Source organism: Ambystoma mexicanum, chromosome 3p (assembly GCF_040938575.1).
Source record: "Ambystoma mexicanum isolate Mex_15411 chromosome 3p, UKY_AmexF1_1, whole genome shotgun sequence".
NCBI classification, from domain to species: Eukaryota; Metazoa; Chordata; class Amphibia; order Caudata; family Ambystomatidae; genus Ambystoma; species Ambystoma mexicanum.
In genome coordinates this window covers 934,763,848-934,777,235 of record NC_090925.1, presented here as the reverse complement: position 1 = coordinate 934,777,235, position 13,388 = coordinate 934,763,848, and the positions used below count along the sequence as shown (strand labels likewise).

Here is a 13,388-nt window from a genome sequence, read left to right as displayed (position 1 = left end):
CCTGCATCACCCAGTATGCAGTATTTACCTTTACGGAACACAGAGTGATTTGCACATGTAACTTTCACCTGAGAGACAAGGTATAAATGCATGTCCTCTGTATATGACCCACTATGGTTTACAGATCTTTTGTCTTAATGCACCTTTGACACATTTCCAAACCCCTGGAGTTAATATCACATAGGTATTTTTCTATGACTCCATTAGGCACAAAGAGTCAAAAATAGCTGCTAGTGGTTGTTGGTTTCAAGCTAACCCGACTCATTTAGGCCACAGGAAGGAGCTAAATAGCTCCCAGCTCCTGTCAGTGCTGAACCCTGCACGTGTGTACAGCACTGAGACACATCTGAATGCTCATGCAGCATTGAGACACATGGGCATGCACACAACGCACTGACACCTGTGCATGAAACTCTGAGACACACATGAACAACACTTAGAAACACACATGTACACGTCACTGAGTCACACTTGCTCGTCTGATACATACTTGCATAGGCAGCACTGAGACAAAACACACGCTCAGCACTGAGAAACACACATGCGCGCAGCACTGAGACACACAGAGCATTGAGGAAGGTAGGATCGTGACTGTTATGATTGTCTGCACATGAAGCATTCACACACATTCACATGGGGCCCATCTAATATAGAAAATACAATGCCCACAAGACAGAAGCTCCATTGACACACACATTTGCAGATATGAAAGTACACATACACACACACCATGAGCACACTAAAGGCCTGTGTGAAACATACTGAGCTCGAAGGTTAGGGAACACGCGTACCATGACTGTCACACAGACGGAAGATGCATGTGCAGACACACACACACACACACCGTCACTAAAGGTCTACTACGAACACAATGAATATTGGGCATTAACTATTTATGGGGGACACTTGCGCAAACACATACTAGGCATAAAAGGCAGGAGTCGCACACAAAGGTGGAATGTACCGAATATGTACTCATCATCAGTTTGGACGCTGAAGATGCACTATGCATAGACATTGCATTTGGAGTACAAAGGGGAATATCAATTTAGAGGAGGAAAGCAGTGAAAAGAACAAGTTTACTACCTACGAAAACTACAAACATTGGGGAATGGAGATATTAAGGTCGAAATACTCTGTCCAAATGAAATATTTCTCTAACACAAACTCCACCAGACACAAATAAAACCTTCATTGTCACTACACCTTGACAACACTCATTTGAAGAGATGTTCCCTACTTGATAATTAAAGTGAGTGTTGTGAAGTAGTGGTATTACTCCAAGTGTTGTGGAACATTGTCAAATGGCTATGTCCACGTTTGTTTTAGCCATGGGACGGAAATTGATGTTTGTAGGGCGCAAATTTCCTGGAGATATTCTCTGGACAATAATGCCAAATGAAAGATGAGAGGACAGGGTGCGGACTCCGAAATGCAGGCAGTAGATTCATGTGGTAGAATTGCCAAATACCTCTTTGCTATTGATTGGCCCCTGGCAGACCACATTTTGGTTTCGATTACATTCTAGCAACGTACAGAAACCCGACTGTTACTGTAAGAAAAATGATAATGTGATAATGTGCAAATACAAATGTTAAAGTCATTACCAAAGCAAAGTTACAAATAGTTTTTTTTTTGTCTTTTTACAGTTCACCATATCTCATCCGCAATGTTGGCTTTGAGGGACATGAGTAAGTTTTGCAGATTCTTCCACCATAACTTGCATAGCCAGGTGTTTCATTAAGAATGCATGAAGACGGGGATTATATCACATCACTTATTCTTGGTCAATTGAACACCCATTTTTACAAGCAATGTGTTTGGGAAGGTAATCGGACATGCCAATAGAAAACCGTATGACCATACCAGCCACTCGAGTGCCTTGCAAGAAGGATTCATAGACTTTCTAGACAGCGTTTCAGAGCCCCCAGTCTTTAGGGAAAAAAAATCCCCTGCAGCCCAGTCTAAATTTAGTTATGTAGATTTGTCTTCTATACCATTTTCATATAAGAAATGTTGTTTGAACGCAGCTGTGCTAGGTTTTGCCAATGTGTCTGCACAGTTTGCTGGCAGGACTGAAAGGAATGAGCCTTACAATGATACTAGTTTGGGTTACTGACATTGGTAGTCCTAATTCTAGCTCTGACCCACTTGCCTGTGTTGTTGCCCACGTCAACTCTCTCGGCCAGTATATTTTTTTTACTGACTGGAGAGTATTAGAACCTGTGTTGCTTTTGGAATGTATAAACAGCCACTGTGACCTGGGGGATTTTGCTCTTTCTGAATTTTTCTTTTTTCTTCACTTAGAAAAAGTCAAACTGTTACCACATCGATCTTTCTTCAAGGCGTGCATGGTTTGAAATGGGCTGGCGTCTGATGCTTATGAGATCTGCACACTATCAGCCAGGCCCGCACCGTCATTGAGTTCACTGGGCTGTAGGCCCGCCCCCCCCCCCCCAAATGTTAGCTGAGTGGCAGGGCTTCCGTGCTGAGCCTTAAACAGTGGAAATGATCAGGAATATGGTCCTGTTGGTGCATTTTGTTTCTTCCAATCTAAATCGACTATCTGCTCGGATGATCAAGCACTACCCGTTTCCCATCAAAGCCCCCCTGAGACACACGGGCTGTGTCCCCGGTTCTGCAGCCAGTGCCGTAATGAACTCAACAACACATTTCTTTTGTCATCGGCAGTATAGCCTTTCTTATTTATGCATGATGGTGAATTTCCAACTGAAAGACTACCAGTCACCTTGCACATCTGTGACAGTTCAAGCGAGCAACACAATAAAGCACCCTTTGAAAATGTGTTAATATCCATTTCCATGGGCATTGAAGTTAAGTCTCACTGTTTAGAAAAAAAACCTTTCCAAAAGGGTTTAACACTATTCCCGGGCTCACGTCAAGTGGGCAAATAGGTTCACAATGATGGAGGATGTGATGAAGGTCTACACCGAACACTAGTAGATCATACCTTTTTCAGCCAGCAGCAAGCCATGATTACCAATATGAAGGTAACTTTGCCTTTGTTTGGCACCCACTCTGTGCCAGTTCACCCAATCCCCCATGTACCAATATCTTTGCGCACTTCACAATTTGTGGTCCTGCTCCCAATCACTTCTCTGCCTTGGCCCCTTACTGCTCTGTATCTGTGGAGGATTCCCAGATGGGCTACTTGCTTCAGCTGTTCCCTTGTAGCTAAACGCCTGGATTAAAGAGAAACTCTCATCTAATACCCCGTAGGCGTCTTTTTCCCAGTATTTTTCTTTAAATAGCTGAGATTGTGAGAAGATGGGAGAGTACTTTGGTGGGGCACTCATCGAATAGGAGAAAGTATTACCCGCCAACTACATTAGTGAATAGCTCCTTCACTGGAATAAAGTAAGGGTCTAGCAAAAGGTGCCTGGTGAGGGAGGGAGTTTTTATTTGCCATTTGAAGGGGTAATAACGTGTTTGTTCAATAAGAGATTAGCAACAAATTGCATTCCCTTTCTTTCAATCACAAGTAAAATGTCTATAGCTGACTTAAGCAGGTGCTGCTTTGATATCATGTGAATTTGGGTATGTGGTCTGACGCACTTGTGTAATTCCTGTGTGTGGTTTAGGCCTTCTTGTTTTTCATACGGGCCCTTTTTTTGCTTATGGGTGTGCCTCTCCTGGTCATATAGACACAACCATTGCTGAACAGATTGTTGTGGGTTGGTGAGTATTTATTTGTTCTTATCATCCATTTATCCAGTACAGTTTGTCCCTGATGAAGGGGCAGAATGAAAGCCGAAACCCGGCCCAGGTTGAATATAGTGAACACATTGTTCGATTTAATAAGTAATCATGGGGAGCGCTTACTCTCTGTTTATTATTTAGGTTTTATTCAACTGCACCATAAAGTCTGTGATTTTCTTTACTGAGACAAAAATAATACATTGCTAAGCTTTGAGCAGATCTTTTAAATTGATGCAAAGACTCATGTATTTTAAAGGCTGCTCTAAAGCCCAAGCTTTTTAATTTAGGGTCACCAAATTGTTTACTTATGTGCCTCACGATATCACACTCTTTCAGGGGTGGGATGCAGGACTTTTACGGTAATGTACCCAGTGCATTTGTTACTGCATGCGTCACATCCTGCAATGCACCTCTCTCTCCACATTTACAGTGATCTATAAAGGATCCCATGCTGCCTCCAGGCTGCCACATACAAAGAACCAAAGCACAGTCTGCATAAGTACAGCCGAGTAAACGACACACACGCACACATACAGGCAATTAATGGCATGGCAGATGAAATCATGTTTTAAACAGAAAATGAGATCTGTTTCATATGTATATTCAGGTATGAAGATATCAAGCGAGCAGCTGAACTAGATAAGAAAGCCACCGACCTGGGACGGAAGCTTGTTAAAGGTACTCAAAATGGAGAGGAGGACGACGACGACTACGACGACTATGATGTGCTGGCGATCGAAATGCCCAACATTAACTTGAAACCAGTGCCTAGGTAAAATTGAATTGTAGTCATACATGAAGCTACATTATCCATCTTTGCGTCAAAATCAGAGTCATGCCCCTTATGGGAATTAGCAAGACAAGGAGTACTTTGAATAGTTTTATTTCCATGCGTAAAACCTTGTTTTGGAAGTGGCAAACTGACTGTGGTTTTTGGTTTTCACATATGTTGTAGCCAAAACAATGCTACAGAGTAGAGAGAAAAGGGAGTAGTTTTGAGAAGCACAATGTTTGGTTGGCATAGCATGGAAACTGGCTATGCTATCGGTGTGCACTGGTTGCTTCACAGGTTGTGATTTGTTGGATGCTCCTATCTTCATGCTTTCTTCTGCAAGCATCTCTCGAGTACACAAATAAAAATTGAAGAGTCGTGGAATTTCTGAAGTCTGGGTCAGAGCAACAGTCTCTCATCCTAGTTCCTCATCCTATAATTTGCCCTAATCCAACATCCTAATCTCATCAAAATCCCAGCCACTCATCCTAGTCCTCTTCTCTCATTCTTCTCCTAGTTCCTCACATCAGTCCCTCATCCTTGCTCTAGTCCCTCATTTTAGGCTGTAGTCCATGTCTCTCATCCCAGTTCTAGTATCTACTTCATAATTCGTGTCTCTTGTCCTATTGCTAGTCTCCTGTCCTTGTCCCAGTCCATCATCTTTGTTCGAGTTCCCTACTCTAGTCTATAGTCCAAAATCTCTCATCCTAGTCCCTCATCCCAGTCTCTTCTCCTAGTGCCGCATCCTAGTGCTTTGTTCTAGTGCTAGTCTCTCGTCCTAGTTCCTAGTCCCTCGTCCTAGTCTCTAATGCCAATCCTAGTCTTTCATCATAGTCCTAGTCTTTTTTCCTTGTCTCTCATCCTAGTGCTACACCCTTGACCTAGTGCCTAGCCCTGTTCCTTCACCCTAGACCTTCCTCCTATTGTTTGTCCTATTGCCTCACCCTAGTCCCTCAACACTCCTCCTTGTTCCCAGTCCAGTTCTCGACCCTGGGCCAAGGCCTAGCCCTTCATCCCAGTATTGGTTGCTTATCCTAGTTATTTTTCATTTCATATGTCTGTAAAACATCAAATATCTAGAACATAAAAAATAATGAAAAAATGAAACTTGAAGCATTGGCATCACATGTCGCGTCAGCATACTTCACAGAAAAAATAATGCATTGTCGGGATTGGACTGGGGAGTCTAAAGGGTAAGTGATATCTGATATCTTGATATCACTAAGGAGACAGTAACACCCTATGAGAATTATTCAACAGGATTTGGGTCACAGCTGGTACCATCAGATATGATCCTCAAATAAGTACCAATGTCTATCTGATCTTGGGGAACCATATTTGTGTCTGTAACTGCGCCTCTTGTGAGTGCCCATTTGCAGTAGGCACTCATATAAATATTGAGGGGTTGTTTTATCAAATGTGTGCCAATAAAGATGTTTGCTTTGGCCAACATATGTCAAAGCAGTCACGAGTTAACACAGAAATTCCCCAGTAACGTCAGTCCTACTCCTAGTCACAGTCTTAATCCTCTTCACATGCCTAGTCCTTGTCAAAGTTGTAGTCCTCGTCACAGTCCTATTCCTTGTCCTCATCACAGTCCTAGGCCTGGTAACAGTTCTAGATCTACATAACTTAACATTCCTAGCACTTGCCATATTCTGTGTCCATGTGCGTCACAGTCGTAGTCTTTTTCACAGTCCTAGACCCAGTCACAGTGCAAGTCCTCTTTGCAGCTTAGTCTTCTTCTCTGTGCTGGTCCTCATCAAAGTGCTCGTCACATTCCTAGGCCTAGTCACAGTTCTAGTACTCAACACAATCCTAGTGCTAATCACAGTCCTAGTCCTCATGACAGTTTTCTTCAGTTTTTGATACAGTCCTTGTCCTCTTCATACCCCAAGTCCTTTTCACAATCGGAGTCCTCATCACAGTCATAGTCCTTGTCACAGTACTATCCTTGTTACACTCCTACTCCTTGCCACAGTCTTGTCCTAATCCTCATCACAGTCCATGCCCTAGTCCTTGTTACCGTTCAAATTATAGTATTCGTAACTGGCCTTGCACTGGTACTTTTCATAGTCCCACTTCTAGCCCTCATCATTTTCCTAGTCTTTAGTACAGACCTAGGCTCTTTGTTACAACCAATTAAAGTCCATCTGTCATAATCAGCCATAGTAATTTCCTCTCTCTCGCTCTCTCTTTTTCTCCATTTCCCTCTTGCTCGCTGATTTGCTCTCTCTCGCTGTCTCTCTCGCTCACTGTCTCTCTCAGTCTCAGGCTCTCTCCATCGCTGCCTCTCATCCCACTTTGTGCTGCTATTGTATCTTGTCAGCATCTGCTTCTCTCTCTCTCTCTGTCTGTCTTTCTCTGTCTCTCTCTCGGTCTCTACTTCTCCCTTGCTTGCTCGCTCTCTCTCTCTGATGGTTATTGTGCCTGAAATAGCAGAAGGGAAGACAAAGAAAGAATGAAAGACTGCCTAGTGCCTTTGTAAGGGGGTTGACACTAAATACAGTAAATCTAATGTAATCTTTGAGAATGTAACTCTGTTATGCTGAAATAAACACTCATTAAGAGTATATTTGATCTGGGTTTAGTATTTGTATATTTCAGAAACGTGGGACTCATTTGGTTGGAGGGTTTGATGTATGCATGGATTTTAGGTCTGTAAAGCATGTGCATTCCAGCCAAGCAGTGAGTAGAGCAGCTGCTTAAATTGTCCAAGGTGTAAATGGTAAAGCGTGAATGCTTCTCAAATGTTTCACAGACAGAAATTAGTATATGGCCTAAGCTGTTGGATGTTCCTTAAATATCTTATAGCTAGCATTTTTACATGAATGTTGATGCCTTTTTTGCATGCGTACATGGCTGGTAAATTGGAGATGGGCCCTGGTACAGCACATTATTCTCATTTTGCTGCAAACTGTAGTTATCAATAGTGCATGCTCTCCTACACATGGTCTCATATATCACGTATGTCTTAGAGGCGTTAGCTTTCTTTTGGACATTGTTCAAGGTAATAGGGATTGAATGTGTGTTGTAACATTATTGGTGATGCCTTGCCAGATGGTACAGGCAGCCACCACATTTTCTGGGTCTCTTAGCAGGCTGTGTAACTAATGGTTGCCAGCTCAAATGATCACAGTCATGGGTTACTGGCCCTTCTGTTTGCATGTTCTTTGAGCTTGGCTGCTTCCTTATAGCAACTGCACAGATTTGTGCCTATACACGTAAATTGCAATGAACAACTGCAAATGCCAAAACTATGGGCTCTGCAAAAGCTTGTTCGTTTTTAGCTCAGTTATTTTCTGAATATTTTCAAATTCCTGTACCTGTCGTGTCATATACTAGCGTGTGTGCATGCATGCTTTCTCTCTGTACTCTCTCGCTCTGTCTCTCACTGTCTCCCCCTATGTCTCTCTCAGTGGGCTAGAGTCTCATTGTAGGATGCAGCATTGGCTAAAGTCACTGCAGCTCCTGCTGAAAGCAGCATAGCCAGAGGAAAAAAAACAGCTATCCTGAAAAGGGGGGCTGTGCGTCTTGTGTTCTAAGTACAGGAGAACAGCAGTGACAAAGGTAACCCCCATGTGGGGAACGGCCAGATATTTGGAGACAGACATTAATATCGCATCGGTCCTGCAGGAATGTTGTCTTCACATCGAGGGAGAACATGGGGTAATGGGGTGGGGATGCAGACAGGCTCTGCAGGAGATGATGGGGTTCAGAAAGACCTTATAAGGATCGAGAGGACCAGGCTGCAGGGTCTTCAAACAGCATTTGTTATTTCCTTTTTTGTCAGATAAATGGTTTGCATGTTTGGCAAACAAAGCTATTAAAACATAAATTATTACACGATCTTCTTAAAACATGTCACAATGTTCATTTCTATTAATCACCTCCATTATATATTGTCGTCATAATAATGACATAATCAGAGTCTTAGTGAGCCAAGCAAGTTTTCAAAAGCTAGAATAACCATTTAAATAATGTTCTGATGAAACAGATTATCATTCTAAGATGAACAGTCTGCTATACTCCTACTGTGCTCTTTAAAAATACCCCAACAACAAAGGAGAAGGGGACACATAGCATGAATAAGGGTTCCTGGCTGTTATGGATACAAACGGAAGAGCCTTTTGGGAACATAAGAATGCCTACAGATCTTTACATTTGCCAACTAGTGCTGTGATTAATAAAGTGTTTCTAACTATAATACATCAATATAACCGATATATTCTCATTCGGACAAGGTCTGGACTTGGATGTGAGTTGATGGCTGTAACAATGTTTACTGTGTTTTGTTTCTTCTCTTCGAGGTAATGTTTTCTCCCTCCGAAACTGGGAGTCTTGCAGAAGTTTACAAGAGGCTCGGCAAGTGCATGCCCAGTTCCCAATGTAAAGACATCCTTAGAGAATTATGCATAGCATGGTGGAATGAAGTATATTGTTGGCATTATACATTGTGACATGCCACCATTATAAATAAAGGAGACCTGCCCCAGGTACTAGATACATTTTAGAAACAGGCATGCATGAATGGATGGATGTGGATTGTTATGAAAGGGCTTGATGCTTATCTTGGAGTCTTTGCACACATGAGCTATGGAGTTGAAGCACCCTCCGAACAAGTATGCAGCACCACAAAGCCATGCAAATGGTAGCAGTGAGATGTGCAAAGCACTTTTTACTTTGTCATGAGTTCCTACATCTTATTAATAATAAGCATTTGCCAACGGTTTTATCTTTGGTAAAAGAAACTCCTTCGTTTGCAAACTTCCCTCCCAGGTCACAGGCAAAGAAACCAGGGTCTTCGAGGAGAACAGTATCCCTGCGCCCGGAGAACAGTATACCTGCGCGCGTCGCGCCCCCCCACCCCACCCTTCTCGCCTGTGACTTTAATGCAAATTGTCTGTTGCATCCTACATACCATATATCTGTAACAATATCCGCAGCTCCCTCTATTGAGTTCTTAAATGACACCCTCGAGGTTAAATTAATGGTGTTTCTAAAGCCCCAGATAGGAACTAAAACTAATGGAGACACTGAAGTGCCAAATGTGAACCAAAAGTATTCAACCTCACCAACTGGTGCTAAAGAGCCAGGTCTGGGGTCTTCAATCCCAAATTAAACCAAAGCGAACGTGTTAAAGAACCACATAGGAGTCAAAACTAATAGTGGTTCTAAAGCACAACCTGAGCCAAGACTATTGGTGATGCTAAAGCCCCAACGAAAAGTCAAAACTGATGGCGGGGTTAAAGTGCTAAGAATGAGCAAAATCTGATTGTGCCACTAAAGCCCCACATGTGATCTCAGATTTACCATTGAGGTGTTTTGGTAAAAACTATACGCAGTGATATTATACATGGGCCGAAATGGGATCAGGAAGAAAAGACTAGCCTAAAATAGGCAGCTTATCCCAGCCTTTCCAGCTGGAGACTGAGGAAGTAATGTGACGAGTTCATTCCAACTAAAAACATTGACATTGAAAAATGTAGATTGTAAATAATGACTAGGAAAAAAAAACGATTAGGGAAAGTGCATACATACATTCAGTTGAACGAAAATAAGCAGGCAAAATTGCTTTTAAGTGAGGGTGGTTGGAGTAGGTAGAAAGAGCACAAATAACATCTAAACAAACCAAAGTGACAGATGATGGAATAGGATATGAAGGAGATGAGGGAAAGAGGCACAGTGATGCAGTATGAACATGCTGTGGGGAAGGGCAACTACTGTGCAAGTAGTAAGGTAGAGCACCAGTGGCTACTAGGTGGGAGAGGGTTCCCAGCCGTCAGCAGTTTAAAGGCTGTGTCTTGCGATAAGAAATATAAAGAAAACCTATCAATATATATTTTTAATTGAGTTTTCATATTAAACATCCTGTTTTTTAAATAAATACCACTGACATAGCAGCAATGGTTATGTAGAGGGAAATTAATAAATGCATCCTGACCCTGTAACCCCAATACCAGTTTCCCAGAGGATACCCCACATTTCGCAGAGTTTACCCTGGCTCTGACTAATGAAGCCACTAGAAAGAGTTACCTCTCACACGGCTACATTTTGCTTTTGCGCATGCCCTAATTAGGCCGGTGTGCTAAATTAGGTGTTGCTTAAATTCTCGGTAGGTCTGCTTGCATGCTGAATGTTGCTTATGATCTCAGTCTTTGCCTTGCAACTTGCCGCAACCTATTGGTCCATGCAGAGTGCATGGTTACAGGTAGCTCTCAGAGATTTTAAGTTCTTTCACGTCAGGTGCTGTCCGGTTTTTATGTTTTGACACATATAGATTTCTCTTTTGCAACACCAAGTGGAGCAAAACATTCTCGAATAGGCAGTTATAGATGGCAAGTGTGTTCAAATTCACGGCCACCTTAGAGATGTGTCACTATTTCCTCCTTTTGTACAGTCTGTTTCTGACATTGTGATCTTCTGATCGGAAGTTCGGTGTGTGCGCCTTATTTGAAATTGGCTCTCAGCTTTTAATTTAATGGAGAGAGTCGGTAATGTCCTACACTTGACAGAACTGTGTTTGTTGTGTTCTATTTTTTGCTCCAAGTGTTCCTGTATTGTGTTAAGTGCTTTAATGATTGTTATCACTTAAAGTGGTGTAAAAATCATAGCTGTATGTTCGGCATAGCATGCCATTTACTGTGTCATGTGCGGCTGCACTTGAAATTACAGCCAAAACGTATTGATTTGCTAACACGTTTCATTTGCATAAATGGAAAGAACTTGCAAACCAGCACTGCCATTTGAAAACATTTGACAAGCATCAAAATGCAAATGAGAACAGTATTTGATGAATAACTCACATGAGACAGGTTGATATATCTGTGCTGTTAATATGCTCAACGATGTTTTAAGTAACACCAAAGACCCCTCTAACTACTGTCACGCCACCCCTGTGTGCACCTGCTTATTGAAATATACTTGATTTTATGACAAATATGCAATGTGATTGTTTCCATAACACAGGCAAATAATGCATTATATTTATCTCCATTTACAGCCGTGCCAAATTTCCAGTAAAATGGGATTATTCTGCTAACCCCAAACCACAGCATTTCCAGGTATTGTATTAAGTACTTTTCATTCGAGTATAATCGTGTAGCTAGGCAGCTAATGGACCACAGTACTCATTGACTCTTAGGAAAGACATTACTCAGAAAATGAATTAAATATAACTTTAAGGTACTAACTTTTATTTTATCCACATTGAAGAAAACAAACACACCAATAGTCTATTGTTCTGTGTTAAGGCAGCAGACAATCTCCTTTTTCACCTCTTCCTAAATTCTTAAATACAGCCATACAACCCAGCAACATGCATCAAAAGAATGTCCTCCACATACCCTTGAAATTCTCTTTGCTTTCTTCAGTGGCCGGTGCAGCATTCCAGTGTAGACATTTGGGGCATTTCTGACATCCACTTGTCTCTCTGAAGTGATTAGTTGCTCTTCCAGTGATGCAGAAACACAAAGGGTTCCACATAGATTCCACTTTTTCTTTGTAAAAATCATCACACAGATGCTTTTTCTTTTTGGACCCCAATATGTCGCTTTTTTATGAATTCATCTTGCTTTACTGGTATCTAATATAGGCGAACATATATTTTCTGTTGTACTAATACAATTGCCAAACCAATGCTAATTTTGGAAGATTTCGGATGAAATTAAAATCTGTGTCCTCATAACTTTACACACTTCCAAATTCCAAACTTTAACTTGTCCATTACATATCTTTTGTGTCCTCATCCACTTACGTTCTTAATTTCCAATACGTTTGTTTAAATCCAACATTTCTTTGTAATATACTATCTGTCCATGATAGAACAACTTCCCTGGGTCCAGCATATTGATAACTGTTAACCGTAACAATTATTCCTCTGATAAACATGCTGATAGCAATTGTTTTTGCTTTACATTCCTTTTTGCAGTTACAAAATGTGTCTAAAGATCTGTGCACAAGACTGCCAATAGCTGCACATTCATTGCAACATAGCCTGCCAAAATATTTACCAACGATGTGTGAGCCTGTACTGTGATCTGACAATAGAGTCTGTTTTGTAAACGGGTACATTTTCTGAAGAGCATGGGCGTGATTTACAGAAACGTTTTACAATTGTGCAATCCCTTTGGAAAACGTGTTGTCAATGTGGCCCCATGTCTTTTCAGTAGATCCCAGAGAAATGGGAAGGAAGTTGTACTCCTTACTTTCTTGCTAGCGAATGTACATTTGCAGGCCCACAGGCAGCACTGCCCACAGGCACTCAGTGTGATTGATTGAGAAAGTAATAGCTAATAGGCACTGACACATGCATTTGTGAAGGGGTCGTCTGTAGAGGAAGGCAACTGAGTGTTAAAGTATTTCAGACACATTTTTTTTTGTTCTCTTTTCAATGTATTTATTTACAACTGGATAACCTTATATTAGCGGGAGTGTTACTTGACGAAGTTCTAACATGTCCTTGTGACCGGCCTGAAACATTGAAGACATAACCGCTGAAACATCTACACCAATGCATATGGCAACAAATAAATTAACAATTTTAATTTTCTAGTTAGTAACAACAGATGCATCAAAACTAATAAAAAGCAAATATGAAGCGAAGACATGGAACTGATCCAGTCAGTAAATTCAGATGAATATCACAATCTTTATGTGTCTAGAAGCACTCCTGGTTCTTTAAACTACTTTTTTTGGATTTATGAAATGTAGTAGGGCGCAAGGGAGAATTACAACCCTGGCACTGGGTTGTGTGACAAACTGGAGAAACAGTCTACACACTTGTGGAATACTCCCGTCCCCTGCACACCTATTTGTATTGAGAATCAACCAATATGTAATTTGTCTATCACTTCTATTCGAAAAGAAATAATTACAAAAGATTCATTTTTTCTTT

The 13,388-nt window shown here is 41.4% G+C and overlaps 1 protein-coding gene across 1 annotated transcript in view; it reads left to right on the top strand.

Moving 5' to 3' along the window:
- Nucleotides 1-13,388, top strand: part of LOC138581135 (fer-1-like protein 4) — a 1,598,034-nt gene that overhangs the window by 300,738 nt on the left and 1,283,908 nt on the right. The window contains exons 6-8 of the mRNA XM_069652231.1: nucleotides 1,650-1,691; nucleotides 4,328-4,492; nucleotides 11,496-11,556. Coding sequence (XP_069508332.1) covers nucleotides 1,650-1,691; nucleotides 4,328-4,492; nucleotides 11,496-11,556 — 268 coding nt within the window. The remainder of the gene's footprint in view (nucleotides 1-1,649; nucleotides 1,692-4,327; nucleotides 4,493-11,495; nucleotides 11,557-13,388) is intronic.